The sequence below is a fragment of the Numenius arquata genome, chromosome 19, assembly GCF_964106895.1.
Source record: "Numenius arquata chromosome 19, bNumArq3.hap1.1, whole genome shotgun sequence".
In the NCBI taxonomy this organism is placed as follows: domain Eukaryota; kingdom Metazoa; phylum Chordata; class Aves; order Charadriiformes; family Scolopacidae; genus Numenius; species Numenius arquata.
The window spans coordinates 8,133,335-8,154,575 of NC_133594.1; the positions used below are offsets into that span (position 1 = coordinate 8,133,335).

General features: G+C 53.9%; 1 protein-coding gene across 1 annotated transcript; it reads left to right on the plus strand.

Annotated features, from left to right (window-relative positions):
* The first annotated feature begins 1,581 nt into the window (after positions 1-1,581).
* Positions 1,582-20,460, plus strand: DBH (dopamine beta-hydroxylase). The gene is made up of 13 exons (XM_074161394.1): positions 1,582-1,600; positions 5,911-6,230; positions 8,495-8,641; positions 10,026-10,283; positions 11,684-11,860; positions 12,302-12,404; positions 13,710-13,876; positions 14,590-14,733; positions 14,847-14,885; positions 15,850-15,909; positions 16,503-16,630; positions 17,725-17,884; positions 20,326-20,460. The coding sequence occupies exons 2-13, from the start codon at positions 5,952-5,954 to the stop codon at positions 20,458-20,460; spliced, it is 1,797 nt and encodes a 598-aa protein (XP_074017495.1). The 5' UTR covers positions 1,582-1,600; positions 5,911-5,951.
* The last annotated feature ends 781 nt before the right edge of the window (positions 20,461-21,241 follow it).

Here is a 21,241-nt window from a genome sequence, read left to right on the forward strand (position 1 = left end):
TAATTGGTGTAAGAAAGAAAATTTGGTCCAAACCACGACACTGAGGAAGGCAAAAAAGAGAAACAGGTTAGGAGAAAGCAAGATGGTGGAATGAGCAGAGGATTAGCAAGGGGGATGTTACAGCGTTTGTTGCTCACGTGCTGTAAGGCACAAACTCACATGCAAGGAGGAGGGAATGGCTCTTCCCACCCACCGCTGTGGGTCACTGTCTCCTCCAGTGTCCTGTCTTGGTTGGCACCCAGCACGTCAGCAGGTCAAACAGCAGCTGCTGCAGCCACGTGTGGAGATTCCCATGCAAAACCATGCAGCTCAGAAATAACCACCCTGAATTATTCACACTGTGGCCCAGCAAGGTCCAGGTGACATTGAGACATTAAATACTCGCCTGTGCCTCCTCTGGGCAGATGCAGACTCAGATCTTTCAGCCCCAGCACCCTCTCGGTGCACGACGAAGCCACCGAGCAGCCTGCAGATCCCTTCTGACCTGTTATGGGAACAGGATGGAGCAAAGTGATCCTTTTGCAAGGATGATAAACAATTCTCCCCACTCTGGGATGTATATCGAACAGTTCCCGCAGCCATGGGGCTGGTTCAGCCTCTCCGGCTCTGGTATGAGGGGTGAGAGGTGGATCTGGCCAGTGAAATGGCACAGAGCATCGATCAGGGCTGGGGTCCCTGGGACCCTGCACGATTGCCCATCCACGTGAGTATCTCCCCTCCATGCCATCCCTCTCTTCCCGCTTCTCACGCCGCGTCGGGTCCAGCCAGAGTCAGACACTGCCTAACCTCATCAGTGTCGAGGCAAATTTGATCCTGGCTCTGGCTGGCCACGGGCCGGGGCTGTGAACGGCAGAGCCCCCGGGGCACGGAGGGCTGCACCGGCTGCACGGGAGCAGACAGCGAGCTTCCCTCCCCTCCCTGCCCTCGCCCAAATTGAATTTCCATGTATGTTAGCAAGGGAATGGATTATAGCTCGGAGGGGTGCTGCCTGCTTCAATCCCTAATTTGGTGCGTCAATTGTGTTTAAACCTACTTACCTGTAAGTCAGTCTTTGTTCCAGGCAGGCAGCCCTCGCCTCCTGCTGATGCAGGCAGCTGCTTCCCCGCACTCCCCGCCACAAATGCCAGGCTCTGCTGCTTCCAGGACTCTGGAAACCACAGCTCAGCTGCCTTTAGGACTGGCTTTGCATCTGAGGTCGTCAGTGGCAACGAAAGGCCACGGTAGTTTTAGCACATCGCCAGGAGGGTTTGGACGTGTGGCTCTGCAGAGGATGGGGCCAGCAATACCCGGTGGGGGGTTAATGCTGCTACCAGGGTTTGTACGGCATCCAGCGCAGCCAAGCTGGGACCTAGGGGACACATCTGAGCACTGTCCATTAAAAATAGCCCTTCTCCGGGGCTCACAGCGTGCTCCAGGTATTCCCTGTGCGTTACTGCACCCTGAGCTCTTCTCTGCTGGAGAGGATTGGCAGGATCTGCCTGGAGCAGGGCAGGGGGGGGTGCGGGGAGACCTGAGCCTTGTCTCCAGCACAGGATGCTCTGTGCTAGCACTGGCCCGATTATCCCGGCATTAGTTCCAGCAAGAGCTTGCAGGTGGGCAGAAAGCTACTGCTGCTGCTCTGCCTTCAAAGAAAGGAGATGAACCCATGGGTCCCGTCCCGCAGCCCTCCCGGTGCACCTCCCGGCAGCCAGCCCACGGGAAGCCGCTCTGCGCCAGCCCCAAGCAGTCGGAGTTTCTGAGTCAGGAAACTGGCATTTCTACACCTCATTGAAGTCTTAAAATAAACACCCGGTGCAACGAGTGGAGAGCTGGATCCTTGCTCTTCACCTGGATTTAGAGCAACGACTGGGGAGAAAGTGAAGGGGGGAGAGAGAGATATACATAATTTTTTTCTCTTTAAATAAATTCTCATTGCTTATCTGTAAAGTTCAGCTGTTTTCAAGCTGACCTGCCCATGTTATGCTGTTCCGTTGCAAATTCCTCCTGTAGAGGAAAGCTCAGGAGCTCCACTTGCATGTGCCAGCAACCTGGGGTTTCATCTCTAATAGATGGAGGCAGAACTCATTAGCTAAGGACCCCCTCCTGCCCCCCAGTGAGGATCATTTGCCTTCCTGCCATGCTAGCAGCTCGGCTTCTTTCCCCTTATGATGAAGAAACAAAGCCGAGAGAGGAGGAGAAGTGGGTGAATCTGTGCTTGGGGGAGGTTAGAAATGGGGCAAGGCAAAAAAAAAAATCTGTTCTCAGGGGTTTTTGTAACACAACCAGACGTCTACCCAAGCAGCCAGGGCTGGAGGACCAGGAACATCCATCTGATGCCTGCAGACAAGGATCTCAGAGCACGGTGCGTCCAGGAACGAGCCGAGGAACCTCAGGGAAAAAGGAGGATGCTGCCTGCTCCTTCAGGAAGATGAGCGGGGCCACAGATGGGTTGAGCTGTGGAGGTGCAGACCCAGCCCAGGGCACCCCAGGGGTTCAGTTTGCATCTCCAGCGAGTGTGGCTCCAAGAGCTGTCACTGTGGGAGCCTCCCCAGGCAGCTCTAATGACTTCCCACACATTAAACTATCCGGACATGTGTTTTTAAAGCTGCCAGCCGCAGCGGGAGGGCTGCTGTGGGGCTGGGCTGCGCATCCGAGTCACTGCTCCCACGGGGCACAGGATGGGGCTGAAGGATGCGCTTGTCTGGGAGGGCTCAGCTCTCCGGTTTTCTCTCTGCTTTGGCCTTTTGCTTGACAAAGCTGAATGAGAAAACAAAACCTCTAACCAGCAGGTGACCCGACAAGGAGAGACGCTCTGGATCAATTGCCGCGTTCCTGGGTAATGGTTGTGTTTTAGGACAGAAAAACCTCATCGAATTTAGCGTAGAGATGCACACATTGATGATTCATTAAAACAGCCGGGCACTGAGCTGAATCTATTTCCTCGCATTACACAGGGCTGGGAAATGTGGATCTGCCCCCATGACATTGCTGCAAGGACCACGAGTGAAACCCAAGACCCAGAGGGGACCGGAGGGGACTCCGCACAGAAGACATCTGAGAGCATCACTTGTCACGTGATGCCAGCATTAATAAAACAAGGCCACAAACTCCGAGACTACAGCAAGGCAGTGTGTATGAATCAAAGAGCTTGAGGCGGTTCATTATAATTCCAATTAACATTAAAAAGTTAATAACCTAAAGAGAATACATCAGACTTTAAACAAACGAGAAGGGGGAGGGGGAGAGACAAAATGTGTCTTAAACTGGAGCCAAAGTCTCAGATGCTACAAAAGCAAAGAAAGAGCAAATATTTAACATCTCTGAAGGCCCAGGAAGGCAGGACCTTCAATAGGAGCCAAACCAGGGTGCAAGAGGAGCTGGGTTTTGCATGGGGATCCTCATCTTTGCTTAAATGCTGTGATGGGTTTGGATGGGCCAGAAATAAATCACGTGAAGGTGAAGGTAAGGTGGAGGAGAGGAGAGGAGAGGAGAGGAGAGGAGAGGAGAGGAGAGGAGAGGAGAGGAGAGGAGAGGAGAGGAGAGGAGAGGAGAGGAGAGGAGAGGAGAGGAGAGGAGAGGAGAGGAGAGGAGAGGAGAGGAGAGGAGAGGAGAGGAGAGGAGAGGAGAGGAGAGGAGAGGAGAGGAGAGGAGAGGAAAGAGGTTTCATTTATGGCTGTTTGGGGGAAATCAGCATTTTCTCTGGCATTTAGCTTTTCAGGGAAAATATTTCAAACATTGTCAATATTACTTAATGCCTGGGAGCTCAGACAAGGCCCTGCTCGTGATCGGGGATCCTTTGTGCTAACTGCATCATTAGAAAGCACAAGAGCAAATCTCAAAGCCTGCAGCATCTCCCATTTGCTGTCCTATTCCTGAGATACTCAGCCACATGGGATAACTATCTAAATAATCAGTGCAGCACAAGTATTCTCTTCTTGTCCCACTCCAGAGCAATCCCATCTGAAATGAGAAGCACCTCCTGGGTGGTGGCCACCCAGTGCTAAGCTCTGTATGGCACCGATGAGAAATTCCCAGAAGGAAAACGCAAGCAGACAGGGACATTCACCGGCACATCCTCAGCAGCTGTGGGACCGGAGACCCGGGGCAGCACCACTGGACTCGTGTTTCTCCCAGGTGCTCTCAGGGATGAAATCTGGGCAATGTCAATGCTGCAAAGCCCCTGGGGCCACCGAGGTGAGGGGGCCATTCCCTGGTGCTGCTGGATGGGGGAGAAGAACAGCCTAGAGCTGCCAGGGCAGGAGGCCGAGAAGGGCTGAATTCAGTTCCTGTAACAGCTACTAACCAAAAATGTAATTTTCCACCTGGAAAAGTAAATTGAGTCCCTGAGGTGCCCTCCACAGGCAGTACATCCCCATGGAGTGTTTTGGAGGAGGATAGGAAAAGGGGTTTTTACTTCCCTGCGGTAAGACACTTCCTCCGCTGCGGTCCCCGGCGGCTGCCTCCTCCAGCCACTGCAGCTGGGTCCATTCACGCTCCCCGAGTCCTCCGAGGTGCTCACATGAACGATACAGCACGCTGCTCATAACGTGCCACTCATTCTAATTGTCTTCCCTGATTTCTCTGAGCATTAAGAAGCTGGGGTGACTCTGCTCTGGTTTGTACCCTTTCTGTCCCCAGCTGCTGGGAGCCTGTGGGGCTGTCCTCAATGCTGGGGTGTGCAGGAAAGACCCCATGAGATGCCAGGATCCCAGCTCAGCACTGCCAGGCCAGCTCTATCCTACTAAAATAAACTCTTGCAGCATTTTCCTGGAGGTGTGATCACGATTACATGTAAAACTATTATTAACAGGTTAAAAAACGGATGGAGGCTGAGATGGGAGGAGAACAGCCGTCTCCCACGCTGTCTCCAGCTGAGCTATGGGGACGGCTTGCTGGAGCAGAAAGCACCGTTGCCACCACCCAAAACACGGGAAGGGCATGTCCTCTCCTGGGATCCTTCTTCTGGACCTGCTCTGGCACCCATGGGAGCTCCAGCAAACACACTGCAGTCAGCTTGGAAAGGTTCATTTTAAACCCAGCAGCGACTAAAGGACTGGGGGACTCCGGGTCACTTGACTCGGCTCAGCTTTCGGCAGCATCTCATGCAAATGTGTCCCCGGGGAGGCCAGCCTCCAGAAATAAATAAACACAGAAAGGGCTCCGTGGGCTTCGTGCCATCGGAGGGTGTCCCTGGGAGGGAACGTGCAGCCGGACGGGTCCCCATGGTGCAGCCCAGACCTCGGCACAGCCTGAGCTGCACACAGCAACAGGGCTGGGGGAAGACGGGGGGGTCTCCTGGGGCACTTGGGCCAGCTTATCTGTAAGCCACTGACCTGCGTGTTACTCAGAGGGGCAAAAAGAAAAGGGAGATGCACATAGTGGTACCCAGACCCGCATCCAGCAGAGCGTGGGCAGGGAGCAGAACTGGCACTCTGGGTCTGTCTGGCAGCTGACCCTGGGATGTGACTCCCCCCAGTCTGGCCATCTTTCTGGTGATGAGTGATCCCAGGCTGGGGGACATGGGGATCTGTGACTGGGATTGCTCCTGGGGCTATCCTGGTGCGTTCGCCCCGCAGAGCTGGGCAAGAGGCACCACAGGCAGGGCAGAGCGTGTCCATGCAGGACTTGCGGGTAAAGAGCCCTTTCCAGCCACTGAGGAAGATTTAAGAGTGAACAACATCAGCCCAGTCAAATTAAATTACTATTGACAATGTCCATGTGCAATTAGAGCCAATTAAGGGAAGGCAGCGAATGACGAGTGTTTGGCCAGAAGGTGGGGGGGGGGTGTCAATACAACAATCCAATTTCCCAACAACCAAATGAAATTAAAGGGTATCGCTTACCCGGTTCGCCCAGGAGGGCCAGCACATAAATGGGTGAAGCCAGGCACGGGTGCTGTCCTCCCCGGGATGCAGACCTCTGGGAGCAAACCCTGCCCCTGCCCCAGCTTCAAGCTGCGGGAAGTGGCATCCATGTACTTCACCATGATCGCGGTGTTCCTGGTCATCTTGGTGGTGGCCCTGCAAGGCTCCGCACCCCGTGGGAGTGATTTTCCCTACAAGGTGCCCCTGGATCCCCGGGGGCTGCTCGAGCTCTCCTGGAACGTCAGCTACCCCGAGCAAGTGGTGCATTTCCAGCTCCTCCTCAGGGACCTGCGGTTCGGGCTCCTCTTCGGGATGTCGGACAGGGGGGAGTTCGAGAACGCGGACCTGGCCGTGCTCTGGAGCGATGGGCACAATTCCTATTTTGGGGTGAGTTTCCCATGTGTTTGCACAGCTGCTTTTTGGGGGTTGCCTCCCCGCAGGTGAATCTGGCTCTTTGTTTGAAAGAGCGGTGCTGGTCCAGGGCATGGGGCATCCTGGACCGCTTCTGCTGCCTGGGTGGAAGGGGTCCAAAAGGGCTTGGAGATCTTAAACCCAAAAGAGAAAAGAATAAATAGAGCAAGGCTGAGTGGAACCAACACCTGGATGTTCCTGCTGTGCTTAGCTGCCAAGAGCTCCGCAGGTGGTTGTACAGACCGGCTCACACTCACACACACACACACTCACATGCAGGATGCATCAACACCTTGGTTCGTTTGTGCGCTGCTCTCGATCACATGAAAAATTAACCACAGCTCCCGTTAATGACTTTGGGAAAAGTGCAAAAGTTATCAGCCAGAAAAGCCTGCTCCTGCCACCGCCAAGAACCTGGCCGTGGGTCGCCCTCGCTGCTGTCGCAGGGATCAGCAGGACACGGGGAAACCCAACCTGCCAGCAGCGCGGGGCTATCAGAAACTAAACGTCAAACGCATCTGGGTGGTATGTAAACGCCTGGTGATAGCAGATTGGGGAGGGAAATAATTTCTAATTTTGCTGTTTGCTGCTGCAAATCGCTCTCCTTTCTTACACAGTCTGTTTGTCCAGGTTCTTGGTGGTTTGTCCTTCCACTGGGGCGGCAGTTGCAGTAACTACCCCTGTGCTCCCCGGCAGGTTCCTATCCCCAAACCACCACTACTTTACCCTTACTGCCATTGTGCTTGGTTGCAGAAAGCAATTCGCATTTTTCCCCGTATGAGGCTTTCCAGTAAGTTAAATTTTACCTCTCTGCTTACATCAAATTAACCATAAAACACATTCTTTCACAATCAGCCGCAATGTGATCTGCAGTGTAATGAAAGGATGAAAAGGAGAGCTTATTATCTGTACTGTTTTCCTGCTAATTACCAGCCATTCAGGATGTGTGGTGGCCCGAATGCTACAGTATTTCACAGCATCGTGTTAAAAAACCATAAAGGATCATTTCTAATCTGCCTTCATGTGCTCACTGAAAGACAATCAGCGCTGAATTAAACACCGGGCAGAACGTGGGGTTTTTTTCTTTCTGTTGGTGCTGAACAGCATCCTGCGAGGAGATTTCTATAAATCTCTCCAGTCCTGGTTTTCTCTCTCCCGGCAACCTTTCTTCTGGATAAGTATGTCAGCTGTTAGAAAGATCCAAATTTGCTTAACCCCCCATGTACTACGAGATTAATTTGCACACCACACTCCTATGAAAAACAAATGTCATGCGAGCTTCATGTAGCTGATTTTACTCTCCCCCTCTAAGGACAATATGTTCTTGAAAAACCACTCTATAGTTCTGGCTGAAATGATTCCAAGATGCTTTATTCTTTTTCTGCTGCTTTTTTTCCCCCAAGAGAAGAGAACCGATGCCACTTACGTAGGTACAGCGAGGTTCTTCTTAGATGCCGTTTCTCAGTAAACAAAAGGTACCAACAGGAGCTGCCAAAGATCAAGACAACAACACTTTTCAAACCCAAATTATTGCAGGATTTTACACTCCAAACCTGCAAATCCTTAAGCACAGGAGTAACCTACTGCTTTGCTTCTCGGTGGGGCTTTGTCACCATCGTCAACACTGAGCAGTTTTTGGGAGGCCTTGCTGGGCTGCCGAAACAATCTGGCCACAACAAATTAAGGATTTTGAAGAGGGGTAGCGATTTCTAGGGCTGAAACTACAGCTCAGCAAGGGTCTGGTCTTAAATTGCAAGCAGCGGGTTTGTGGCAAGGGTCTTGGAGAACACATCACCCCCCTCAGAATGTCCCCTCAGCCATATACACCCGAAACGCAGCACAGACCAATGCGAGACCTTCACGCGTCCCTCTGGGCTTTCCTCCCCCCGCATCCTTTCCCTCAGTTGCATCTCAACTTGTAAAGGTCTTTCTGCAAGATATTAATGCTGGGTCACCTATTTCACAGCTCTGCCTGCGCTCACCCATGTGCCACCACCACGGGTTTCATGGCAGGGGCCGTGCCGGCATGGAGGTGCCCATGGCTGCTGGAAGGGGATGTGGGGCAACCAAAACACAGGCTCCCTCCACCCCCACGACATGGAGGGTGAACCAACCAGAGGGTGAACAGAAGGAGGACCTCATGACTTGTGGCTGCAGCTGGAGGTCACTGCCATAGGCTCCTCAGGCTGAGCAGGGCCAATCGAGCCTCCTGGCTTAGTGGGATGCTCTTCCTCCCACAGGATGCCTGGAGTGATGCCAAGGGGCAGCTCCACATGGACTCGCAGCAGGACTACCAGCTCCTTGGAGCTCGGAGGGCTCCTGAGGGGCTCTACCTCCTCTTCAGAAGAGCCTTCAGCACTTGTGACCCCAAGGACTACCTTATAGAGGTATGGCATTGCCCTCACCCCGCTATAGCACTCCCCAGCCCTGAGTGACCAAGCTGGCCTCCAAACCCCAACCTGCATGATCAAACCCCAACCTGCATGGTCAAACCCCAACCTGCATGGTCGAACCTCACTGGTGTTTTGTCCTGGCAACAGCATCAGGCATTTGCACTGTCTAGGGCAGAAAAGAAGTGTGTTACAGGTGTCAGCCCTGGGATATGAGTAATGTTTGGCACAATCTATTTACAACCTCTTATAAACCTCTACAAAATGTAGATTTTAGCTCGTTTGCATCATCCGCTGCTGTTAAGCATGTGTTAGTTCTATATAAATACCCTCCTGCATCACTCCGGCTTGCAGTCTGGAGCCAACTGTTTGGAGTGTTACAAGGGGATGTTGATGTTGTTCAACAGGAGGCAAAGAAGAGGGTTTGGTAGGAGTCAGAGCAAAGGGACAGCAAATAGAGTCACCGCGGTGCGCTCATCTGTGGTTCGGTCAAGTCTTTTTGGGTCTACATTCACCGCTCCTCCATGAGAGAGGACTTGGGGTTAACCTTCCCAGAGGGGTTGTTGAAGAACTTTGGGGTCTCAGCCATGGACCTCAGGAGCAGGTGCAAATCAGTAAAATGCTCATTTCAGATGAAAACCTTTGCTGGGCAGGATATTTTAAAGCCAATGTGGGCACAGAGCATCCTTAAGTTTTTGTTGCTAGTTTTCAAAAGCTTGTCTTGCAGTGAGAAACGTCTACCATCTGCCAAAACACAAAGAGCCCTGGAGGAAAAAAAATAATCTGTGTGTGAACAGGAAAAAGACTTGCAGGTCTTTATTCTCTGATCCTTTAAGAGAAAATTATTCTCTTATCCTTTCTTCCTTATCTTCTGTCCAGAGCTCACTGGGTTCAGCAGCACCTTCCTTGCTTGCAGTAGGCTTTCAGCAGAGCCTCTCTTTGTATCCCCCAGCAGAGGCTGGGAGAAAGAGAGGATTTCAAGGAGAAATTATTTTTCTCCTGTTCCTCCCCAGGCTGCTGCCCATGGCCATTGCTGGGGCTGGGCTGCAGGGTGGGATGAGCCCTAAAGTGACACGGCCACCCCAGCCTGGAGCTCAGGGGGGGATGAGGGCCTCTGAAAGAGCAGAAAGGAGATGTTACCCTTACAGAACTGAAGCCACCTAGGGAAAGCTTTTCAGACTTTCCCAACTGGAGAGCCCCCTAAATCTACAGTCTTTCTGGGACCAGCAAAGTGAGCTACTGGTGAAGTCAGGGTGATTTCCCATCTGGATAGGGGTCCAGGCATACTCCTGGAGTCATGCCACCAATACTGGTGCTAGTAGGTCATGCAGTTCACGTTCCTGCATGAAAAACCACCTGATATACTTTGCTCTTGCTCCAGGATGGCACCGTGCACCTTATCTACGGGATCCTGGAGAAACCAGTCCATTCCCTCCACGCCATCAACATCTCTGCCATCCACAGGGGACTGCAGAGGGTGCAGCTGCTAAAGCCCAACATCACCATCCCTGAATTGCCCAGCGACATGAAGACCATGGAGATAACGGCTCCCAACATTGTCATTCCCAGCCAGGAGACAACCTACTGGTGTTACATGACAGAGCTCCCAGCTGACTTCCCCAAACATCACATTATCATGGTAAGAGGCAGGGGAAGAGAGTTGCTTTCCCTGGTGCAGATCAGCAATCGCTTCCACATTCAGCCATTCTGCAAAGTCCTCTTCGCTGCCCTTTCACAAGGAGGCTTTCAGACGCCTATATCTTCCCCAACATGATACCAAAACATCTCCCAGAGCCATCTCACCAAGCATCCTTGTGTCTCCTAGAGAACCCGAAATCAGAAGTTTCTCAGCAGGAGGTGGCAAGGTCGTGACTTTCCACCTGGCACAATGAGCAAGTACCAGGGCAAGCTCAGGGCAGCTCCCTTGCAGAGCTGACCCCCTGCAGAAGGCAGAGCTGTAGCCATCAAGGACAGAACCATGGCAGGATTATGGCACACAATGAGCCATGAGGAACGTATAAACATGGGGAACAAAGGAGCAGAGCTGGCAAGAGCAGGGCAAAGTCAGCCAAGATATGAAGTGGCTTCTAAAAGATAAGGCATACTCCAAAAAAAATGCAACTTGTGTGCATTGCCCAGCGGTGTGGCACATACTTGGGTCACCTCCCTCCAAGGAGAGCAGAAACCTGCAGGCAGCCCAGTGCCAGGGAAAGGCAGGAGTAACACCAGTCTGACCACCCAACACGAGCTGCTGGGAGAGCATCACCCTGGCAGCGTGGAGGTGGCTCAGCAGATGACCTGGCACACCCAGAGTCAAAAACCACACAACGGGGAGAGGGAAAACCTGACACACAAGGCGAGGGCTTAGTGATTTATAGGGGAGAGACGGCGTTGCAAAGCAAAACTCAGAAGGAGGATTTTCTCTCCAACAGATGGTATGAAATGAATCATCTGTGTGTAAGTAAAAAGTGTGTAACTCCCGATACCTTCCCGCTGCTGCAGATCACTCCTACAGCTGGCACTTTTAGCCAGACCTGTTCTTCAGGCTTGTTTGAAGTCACTCTTTCTACCCCAAATCCTCCTCCTCGTGCCCCGAGCAGCTGTTGGCTACAAACAAAACCCAATAGCTGCAGGCAGAGCTACCACAACGTGGCCAGGACCCTCATTAGGAAAAGTAATGTCCCCAGGGTCACTTACGCCTGAAAAACTGGCAAAGGACTCAGTCACCACAAAGCAGACCAAGATCTTCTGCTGATCAGGTGCATCTGTTCCTGGAGAAGGGATGAGATGTTTCTCTGTGGGCTCTGGTGGACTCTGGGTTGGTCCCAAAGCCAACCAAGAGCTCTTGGCCCTTGGTGCCCCATGCCCAGAGCAACCTTCCCTCCCCATCACATGGCAGAACCTGTCTCCCATTCAGTAATGGAGAGCAGACGTACCTGACTTGGGCTTCTTGTGGAGCCTGCACAGGCAGCAACCCTTGGAGATGGGCTCTCAGCAAATGGTCTTAATGTGAACTCCTTCTTGGATGCTGCTTTGCAGTACGAGCCAGTGATCACGGCAGGCAACGAGGCCCTGGTCCACCACATGGAAGTCTTCCAGTGCGCTGCTGAGTTCGACAGCTTCCCCCATTACAACGGGCCCTGCGACTCCAAGATGAAGCCAGACCGGCTCAACTACTGCAGGCACGTGCTTGCCGCATGGGCCATGGGAGCACAGGTGGGTACGAGATAGGACCCACCACCCTGGGTGAAAGCTTTGCTCCTGGGCACTTTTCTGCTGCCTCCCAACCCTTCCTGATCCTATCTTGGGATTGTCCCATGCGGGCTGCCCCAATCCCGGTATCTGCTGGGATTTGTGTCCTGCCCTGTTTGAGCTCCCCCAAGACGTGTCTGTTTCCACCTCCCCCCAACCCACCTCCTCGGTGCCATAAATCGGTGTGATGCCCCTGCTGAGTGGTTATGCCATTGCATGTGCATGCCAGCATGTCAGAAGCCTCTGGAAGTAAGACCTACTCACCAAGCACAACCAAGAGCACAAGTCCTGTCCCTCAGCCCACGGTGGGGGTCAGGATTATGCCAGTCATATCCCTTAGCCTTTTCAGCTTTGTCCCCAGGAAAGCCACCCACTGCTCCCCTAACACCCTCTCTCTCCTTCCAGGCTTTCTACTACCCCAAAGAAGCAGGTCTTGCCTTTGGTGGCCCAGGCTCCTCCAGATATTTGCGCCTTGAGATCCATTACCACAACCCCCTGGTGTTCGAAGGTGAGTGGGTATGTGGCCATGCCCGGTGCCTCCCCAGCGAGGCACTGGCAGGAGAGCTGGGCAAACACCAGGGACTGCCACCCTTCCAGGGAGGGCGTCCTACAGAAAAAAACTTGGCCAAAATTGTAACCCTGTTTGCAACTTTCTGGAGACCTCATGGCCCAGATCTGCACTAGCGGGAGGAATAGGTTAAATCCTCACCATGCTGCTGCCTTTCTGGTCTCAGCGAAGTCATCCTCAACAGAGGCTGGACCCCATCCTCATGCATGCCCAGTGGTGGGGAGGGATGCTGGAGGAAGGGAGCCTGGCTGAGCCGAAATCACCAGAGAGACAGCACCAGCCTGGCTGGGGATGGGGGAATTTAGATGTTGTTTTACTGGTACTCCTGCTTCGATAACATTGTCAGGAGACACATTTTAAAAAAAAAAAAAAAAAAGGGATGCCAAACAACCCAGTTTCTTCATTAACATAAAAACAAGTAGCTTCTTGACTACCCAAGTATATTTTTAGGAGACCAGAGCATATGTACTGTAGATCAATCATAGCACATTCGGCAACTTGAGAAGAAACTCGTCTATAAATACAGAGCTCGCGTCTTTCATAATTTATTTGCTTTTGCATGTTAACCAATAGTGTCTCCCCTGTTATTCTTATCCCTGGGTGGGCTCCAGCCCAGAGACAGGGAGTTTAAGGCCACCCCGAGCCCCTCCTGACCTACTGAACCTGCCCTTTCCCTTTGCTTGCAAAGCTGGGTGGCAAATGGGAGCCCATTTGAGCATCTACCAGGGACGCACCATGGGCACAGGGGCTTCTCCAGCTCCCACCAGCTCCTGGGAGGAGGTTAAATGGAGCAATCTCAAATGCAAGAGAGACCAGAAGCTTTCCAAATGCATTTCTCCTCCTGCCAGGCTCCCAATAACAACATGGCCTTCGTTATTTGGATGTATCAGTTAAAGATGCAATGAGCCATATCTCTGAGGGAGTTCTCCAAAGCACCCCATGATCTGTCCTCCTGCTTTGGGCTCTCCAAAGGTGCTACTTACCTCTCTTGGGAGCAATTCAACCTCAGGTCGGTGACCTCTCTAGGGGACTAGGAATGTGTTTGGCTCAGTAAAGGCTTGCGTGGAAATATCTAGGATTTTAAAACATGAACAACTGCACACATGAAGAAAGCTGCAAGTGAGGGGCTGGAGCAACCTCTCCCCACACCCACTGCAGCACAGTGTCATTTTTTATGCCTGACCTTGTCCCAGCAGCCGTCACTTCTCCCACGGTGACTTGCAGCCTGGTCCTCTTGCCCGCCAGGTCGCCACGACTCCTCGGGAATCCGCCTCTACTACACGGCCACCCTGCGACGCTACGACGCCGGCATCATGGAGCTGGGCTTGGTCTACACGCCGGTGATGGCCATTCCCCCGGGCGAGGACGCTTTCATCCTCACAGGGTATTGCACCGACAAATGCACCCAGCTGGTGAGTGCCCATCCTCTCTGCCCCACCTTCACCTCGGAGAAGAGAGGTTGTAAACATTTTTTCCCTGGTCCCAGGCAGCAGTGATATGTCACCAAGCTCCCAACTCGCAGTTTTAAACTCCCTGAACCCCTTATCGTGAGGTTGTGCTGGAAAGAAAAAAATCTGCCGTGTACAACAAACAGCGAGCAGCTGGTTGGGATGCACTGAATCCCCCTCAAAGGAGCTCTCCTGGGGTGCCATCTGCTCCGGCTCCCCAGGGTACCATTCCCGTAAATCTTACTGCCGAGCTGGCCGTGCACTGGCGGTGCTTTCCCCCACGGAGATGGGAAGATTGGCCTCTGCTGCCGAGGAGCTTGCCAAGAGCTCTCTCAAGCATGGTTTCAAAATGCCCACCTTGCTCTTGAGGAAGTTTTAGGGGACATTTTTGTAGGGCCTACCCAAAAGGAATCATTTGTGCCACCACTAATGAATGCAAGGAGGCAACCAGCCTCTGGCCCAGCTGCTCCTGATGACTTTGGGCATGGCAGCACATACATTGGTTTTGGCAGTGGACTGAGCATCTGTCCCTCTGCAGGGAGCTCACTTCTACACTGCTCCAAGGGCACAGCAATCCCCAAAGCCCCGTGTGGGAGTCAGGGATGGCCGGTCCCTAGCACGCATGGGAGGTAAGAGGGATGGGGTTGGGCAAGGGGCTTGAGCCATCCTTCCCCCAGGCTCTGCCCGCTGCCGGCATCCGCATCTTCGCCTCCCAGCTCCACACTCACCTGGCAGGACGAAAAGTGGTGACAGTGCTGTCCCGGGACGGGAGAGAGCGGCAGGTCGTCAACGCTGACGGTCACTACAGCCCTCACTTCCAGGTACAGGGGTCTGCAGGGGCAGCGGGGGGGCCCGGCTGGATGTCACCCGCGGGGCTGCCCTGGACACAAAGCCACGGCATTGCTCTGACACAGCCCCTTTCCTTCCCTCCCAGGAGATCCGCATGCTGAAGGAGCTGGTTGCCGTTTTTCCAGTGAGTGGCTCCAAAAACCATGGTGGCTTCCAAATAGTGCCAAGACCTTCTCCTGACCGCCACAGCCCTGAGACCCCTGACTCCTTTACTCATCCCCGCCATCGCCGGCATTCCCTGCCCACACACAGGCACCCGCTACCATCTGGGACCTCCCGGGGGGGCTGCAGGAGGACACGCTCCCTGGGGTCCCCAGGTCATATCTGCCACCTCCACACAGATGCCTTGGGGACACCGGGGCCCTTCTCACATGGCACAAAACTGGTGTGTGGGCAACCGAACCGTGCCAGGAGCTAAATTAAGGATCTAATTGAGCTGGGCTTCCTCTAGCAGAGGGAGGCTCCTCGGGGGGTAAGGGTGAACTGAGCACGCACTGGAGGTGCCCCCTCCCTCCTGGCTTGATGGAAGGAGAGGAAGAGATTCGGCGGGGAATGTGGTGCGAGTGGGTGGTAAAACAGAGGCTGAGCGTGTCCCGGGGCTGCCCGGGTGAGGAAGGACCCGGCTGCAAAGCAGAGGACACCTCCAAGAGGCTGCTCAAAAAGCTTCAGCACCCATTGAAACCATGCCCAGGGCTGCGCTCCGGGGTGTCCCCACGTGCCCCGGTACCGACCGCAGAGTGGGAGGCAGTTGTGCCATCAAGTTGGATATAGGTTTGGCAATTCAAATTGCTGCCTAAGTGCATATTTTTTAGGTGTTTCAGCCTTACAGAAATTCTTAGAAAGTGAGGAAAGGAGGAAACACCATCCCTGGGATACAGCCCTTGGGAATCTCCTCAGGGGACGCACGTTTAGCAAGTGCTCCTGCTGCACCACGGCCGGTGCTGGTGGGGAAATGGGCTGCCCCCGGGGCTGGCACCACTACAGGGAGCATCTGCCACGTTACACACTCCCTAATCCCAAATTTACTGATCGGAAAGGGGAAACGCTGCACTCTCACACCTACACGTGTCTGTGTTTGAACCCTCCAGGGTGACGAACTCATCACGACCTGCACATACAACACGGAGGACCGGAGCCGAGCCACCGTGGTGAGTGCGGGGGACGAGCTCACTGCCTGCCTGGGGCTGCACCCCGGGGCTGGGGACACCCACAAAGTGGGGACCTGCATGAACCGGGGCTGAATCACAGCCAGAAAAAGGGTGGTAAAGAAGGGCTCTGCTGTCGGCAGCGGGGATGTTAAGGTGCTAATTGAGAAGTAGCGTGTGTCACTCTAATTCCCATCACAAACTGTTCCACCGGGGATTAATTGTAATTAAAGAGAAGTGGCATTTTTTGACAGTGCATGTTATTTTCTTACATAGGCAGCAAAAAAGGAGCCTGTCAGAGGTACCATCAACAGGGACAAAGCTAAATATAGCAGAGGGATTATAGGAAATCTGCATTTTAATGTAAACCACACGATCTAGCCTGAAAGTCTGTCCTTGCATAAAGGGCGGATGGGCAGATGAGCAGAGTGTGGCCCTTCTCATGCACCTGAAGGGGTGTGTATGTATATATATATATATGTATATTTGTGTGTGTGCACATAGAGGGGTGAGCTTTGTGCCTTTGTGGCCCTGCTGCCCACCCCGGCAGGGCAGAGCCGGACCCGGCTGCCAGCAGGTCTGTGTCTGTGCCACAGGGTGGGTTTGGCATCCTGGAGGAGATGTGCGTGAACTACGTGCACTACTACCCCCAGACGCAGCTGGAGCTCTGCAAAAGTGCCGTGGATCCCGGCTACTTGCACCGATACTTCAACCTCGTGAACAGGTACTGAGCCCCTGCACGGGAGTGCGGGGGGGAGAGGGACCATTGCAGAGCTCTTTGCTACTAATACTGGGAAAAAAGTTTAAAAAGTGGGGTTTGGGGCCCTGGCTGGGCAGTAGGTGTGCAGGGGCACTAAGGCAGTGTGGGTTTCAGGAGCCGCGGGTGCACGCTGGAACACAATCCTGCCCTCTCCGTCCCCAGAGCTGGCAGCCAAACCCAGGGCTTTGGAGTCCTCAGCACAAGAAGGACATGGACCTGTTGGAGCAGGTCCAGAGGAAGCCACAAAGATGTTGCGAGGGCTAGAGCCCCTCTGCTGTGAGGACAGGCTGAGAGAGTTGGGGGGGTTCAGCCTGGAGAAGAGAAGACTCCGGGGAGACCTTGGAGCCCCTTCCAGTCCCTAAAGGGGCTCCAGGAGATATGGGGAGGGACTCTTGGTCATGGAGTGCAGCCATAGGATGAGGGGGAATGGTTTTAAACTGAAAGAGGGAGATTTAGATAGATATTAGGGAAAAATTCTTTGCTGTGAGGGTGGTGAGACACTGGCCCAGGTTGCCCAGAGAAGTTGTGGCTGCCCCATCCCTGGAGGGGTTCAAGGCCAGGCTGGATGGGTTTAGTGGGAGGTGTCCCTGCCCAGGGCAGGGGGGTTGGGACTAGATGATCTTAAAGGTCCCTTCCAACCTAGGTGATTCTGTGTGACTTAAGGATGGCTGTGCAGTGAGAACCACCAGGAGGGGAGAGCATTCCCAGGGAGGGACTTCCCAACAAGAGTCAGTGCATGGCCAAGGACTTACATGCAAAATACTTGTTATAACCCAAGGCAGACACCAAGCACCCCTGCCAGAGAAGCAGGTTGCAGCTCTTTCACCCATGGTGAGAGGGGCGAGATGCTGACCTGGCACAGGGTGTCCTCCTCACGGGCAGTCTGGCTGGCCCCAGATCTTCCCCCGCAGATGCTGGCTGTGCGAGGGTCTCCCAGCTCCCAGCGCCGATTTCAGAGCTGTTCCAGGCTGAGCTTTAGGCAGGGAGGGATTAGACACATCCAGAGCTGAAAGGGGATGGCGTTGCTGTGTTTCACTGTGGCATTTCTCCCACCCCAGGTTTAACGATGAGGAGGTCTGCACGTGCCCGCAGGTCTCTGTCCCGCAGCAGTTTTTCTCTGTCCCCTGGAACACGTTCAACCGAGATGTGCTGAAATCCCTCTACAGCTTTGCTCCCATCTCCATGCACTGCAACAAATCCTCAGCTGTCCGGTTCCCGGTAGGTACCAGCTTCACAACCAAAGCTTCACAGCAAAATTCCTGGATCTAGGTAAAAAAGCAGCTCAGCCACAGGGTGACACTGATGAGATGGGCCAGGTCTCTGGTGCTCAGGGCACGGCTGCACCCGGCGGGCTCGGGGCAGGGACCTGGAGCTGCCTGGGGAACCCCAGTGTCACCAAGACACCGAGCCCAGCCCAAACCTGGTGCTTAAAACAATACGGCACCAGCCTGCTGTGGGTATGCTCGGCCAGATTCAATTAGGGGATGCATTTGCATAAAGTGATTTTGAGGCTGCTTTTGCTGAGCATTAAAGCAGGGCGAGCTCCAGAACCGAGGAGGAACGTGAGGTGGTTTTTAGGATTTTTGGCAAATTACATCAGGTCCCAGCAGAGCGAGCTCATTACGCACATCATCTGTGCAGTCTCCAAACGCGGCGATCCAGCACAACGTGAAGGATGAAGGGCCGTGAGATCTTTAAAAAAACAAAAAACAGGCCCAGCCACGATGGTCACGATGATGAAGCTTTAAAACTTCTGTTGATGGTCCCTATCACCATCAGCTCCCAACACTGTTTAGGAGTGTAATAAACTCACCGGATATGTTATCTCTGGATCCAGCATTATCCACTGCAGCGCCAGAGGATGCCAAGCTGGTTGCAGGGAAAACCATCAGCTTCCTGCCCCGGTAAAACCCCTTTAGCAAACTCTGCTCCGGAGGGGGCAGAAGCCTTTCCAGTCCCCTGGAACTGGAGACCCAGCACCTCTCAGCCACACAGAGCCCAGCTGCAGGGACAAAAGGGGTGCAGAAGTTTTGTGCAGCAGCCGAATTATGATTTAAGCCTCTTAATTACAGCCCAGGCAACTCTCTTGATTTCAGCGAGGTCTGGGGGGTGGCCCGGAAGAGACTGGAAGGGAGCAGATCCGACGCTGGCACAAAGTGGGTCAGGAGCATCGCAGTGAGGGCAAAGGAGCCGAGCTGCCCCTCCTGCTCTGCTGGTGTTTTCAGAGCGAGCCCGATTTTAAGACATCTCATTTATTCCACACGGTTTCTGCCAAGAGAAAAGCACCAGCTTCTAATTAAGCAAGTGTTTTTGCAGTTCAGTGATCCCAAACCTGACGAGCTTACTGGAAGGATTGAGTGCTGTTAATTATGAGAGCGGCCACGGGGATGTCACCGTCCCCCAGACCCCTGCACCTGCAAGGGCTCGCAGTGAACTCTCTACGTTCAGATTTCCACTCAAAAGCATGGAAAACAACAACTATCGAGACACTCCAAATGCCTTTGATCTACCCCAAAAGCAGGGTGCTGGCGAGGGTTTGGGACTTGTCAGCAGGGCAGGAGGACACTGCAGCAGATGGGCTGAGGCAGCCTAAGCATGCTTAACTGCTCTCTTAAGACATAAGGGCACAGGAAAGCAGTCATTTCTCCAGCTGGTGCTCCCCTGCAATGCTGTCCCCTCTCCAGTCACTCCCCGTGTGAGTCGTCCCTCCATCCCCTTCCACCTTTTCCTGGTGCCAGAGCAGGCTCTGGCCCGTTTCGCTTGACATAGGACAAGGAATTTAATCTGAAAACACAAATTCAACCTTCATCTTCTTGCCGATGACTCACGGCTCTACCTCTCCTCTCCAGACCTCCCTCCTCCCGCTCACGCTGCGGCTCAGCCTCTCGCTGACGTTTCCGCATGAGCGCCCAGCCGGCAGCCAAACTGGAGCGTCACCGAACCACATCTCAGCCCAAATTGAGCTTCCCCCACCCCAGCCCCTGCCTGCATCTCACCCAGCCACTAACCCGGACCAACAAGTCACATCTGAGCTAGATTCTGCCCCGCGGGCTCAGCCCTCAGCACCGGCTGAACCCAGTGAGTTGCTCCTTGCAAAGAGCATCCTCAAGACAAGGTGTCCCCAGGCGTGCAGGGAGCTGGGGGTTTTATCCTGGTTGTGGTCACCTTGAGCCCTGATGGCTGTGACAGCCCTTCCCCATGGCACCTCATCCCGGTTCCTGCCTCCCTCCCGTTTGGCAGCAGCTTCAGATGAAATCCATGCTGGCACGATGCAAATGTCGCCTCCAACCAACCTTCCTGCCAATACCTGGTAGAGAGCTTTTTTCAGGGCTGGGATGAGAGCGCGGTGGGTCGGTGGGACTGCCTGGTTGGAGTTGTCTCCATCTGATGCGGTGGGTAACACTTTTTGGGGTGGAAACTCCCTATCTGTGGTGGGTTTGTGCAACGTGGTGCACTGCAGACGTCTGTGCCGCTAAGGGGATGCGTAGGTGCTTCTGCAACACAAATAATTACTAACGTCTCATAAGAAAACATCCTGGTTTGGGCTAAAAACACTTCAAATATAAAAGACCGTTTCATTTTTTCAAGTAGGGAGGAACACAGAGTCTCCAAGTACCTGAAACCCTGACTTGGTCTCATGGTGCCGATCTCTCTTGCAGGGCGAGTGGGAGAAGCAGCCGCTTCCCACCATCACCGAGAGGCTGCGGGAACCCATCCCTCACTGCCCATCTGCCCCAGGGCCTCGGCCTGCTACCCCTGTCCCCCTCAACCTGGGCCCGCTCAGGAGGGACTGACCCGGTGCCCACTCCTTCCATCACAACGGAAAGCGCCTCCGGGCAGGAGCATCCACAGGGAACATCCTGTTGCTCCCCCGGCATCCCTGCCTGCACAGTGATGCTGGCCAGTGCCCTGGTCCCTGTCTCTGGAGGAGGTTAGGGCTCACAAGTGAGTTCAGAAAGTACTCTGGAGCTGGAAAGCGCTATATTTAGTGAGTTATTAGCAATCCCAGCTCTGAGTAATGCTGCTTTCCGCCCCCAGAATAATAACGTGGAGGTTTGCTATTGTGCCGAACCCAGCGCGGCCCCGGGGAGGGAGGGAAGAAGCCTGTTTTCCCGCAGGGAAACTGAGGCACAGAGCAAAGACCTGCGTGGGAGCAGCGTACAAGCCTTCCCAGTGCCCCGTGGTCCCGTCTATCTCGGGGAGGCTCCGTGGGCGCTCTCCCACGCCGGCACCCTCGGCGGGGATGGAGGGATGGAGGGATGGAGGGAGGGATGCTGTGACGCCCACCCGGTGCTCGCCTCCCCGCTGCAGGGACTGCGGCTCCCTGCCGTGCTCCTCCTCCCACTCCCCCACACTGGGGATTATTCTCCTTGACGCCACCAGATGCCAATGGCCGGGAACAAATGATACCTCTGTGATGGGGTTTTGAAAGGGAGAGGGGTGACGGGGAGGAAAATGGGGCGGGGGGTGGGGAGACAAACCTTTTGACAGGAAAAATTACTCCATTAAATACCTAAATGTGAAAAAAAAAATTAAAAAAAATTGCTTTTTTTACTGTTGAGCTCTAAAGGGAAG

What these genes read in the sequence shown, in the direction of transcription:
- DBH (XM_074161394.1), top strand. Translation starts at nt 5,952, where the DNA reads ATGTACTTCACCATGATCGCGGTGTTCCTGGTCATCTTGGTGGTGGCC. An exon ending in GGCACAATTCCTATTTTGGG is followed by an intron (nt 6,231 to 8,494) that starts GTGAGTTTCCCA and finishes TTCCTCCCACAG; the next exon opens with GATGCCTGGAGTGATGCCAA. An exon ending in AGCTGGTTGCCGTTTTTCCA is followed by an intron (nt 14,886 to 15,849) that starts GTGAGTGGCTCC and finishes TGAACCCTCCAG; the next exon opens with GGTGACGAACTCATCACGAC.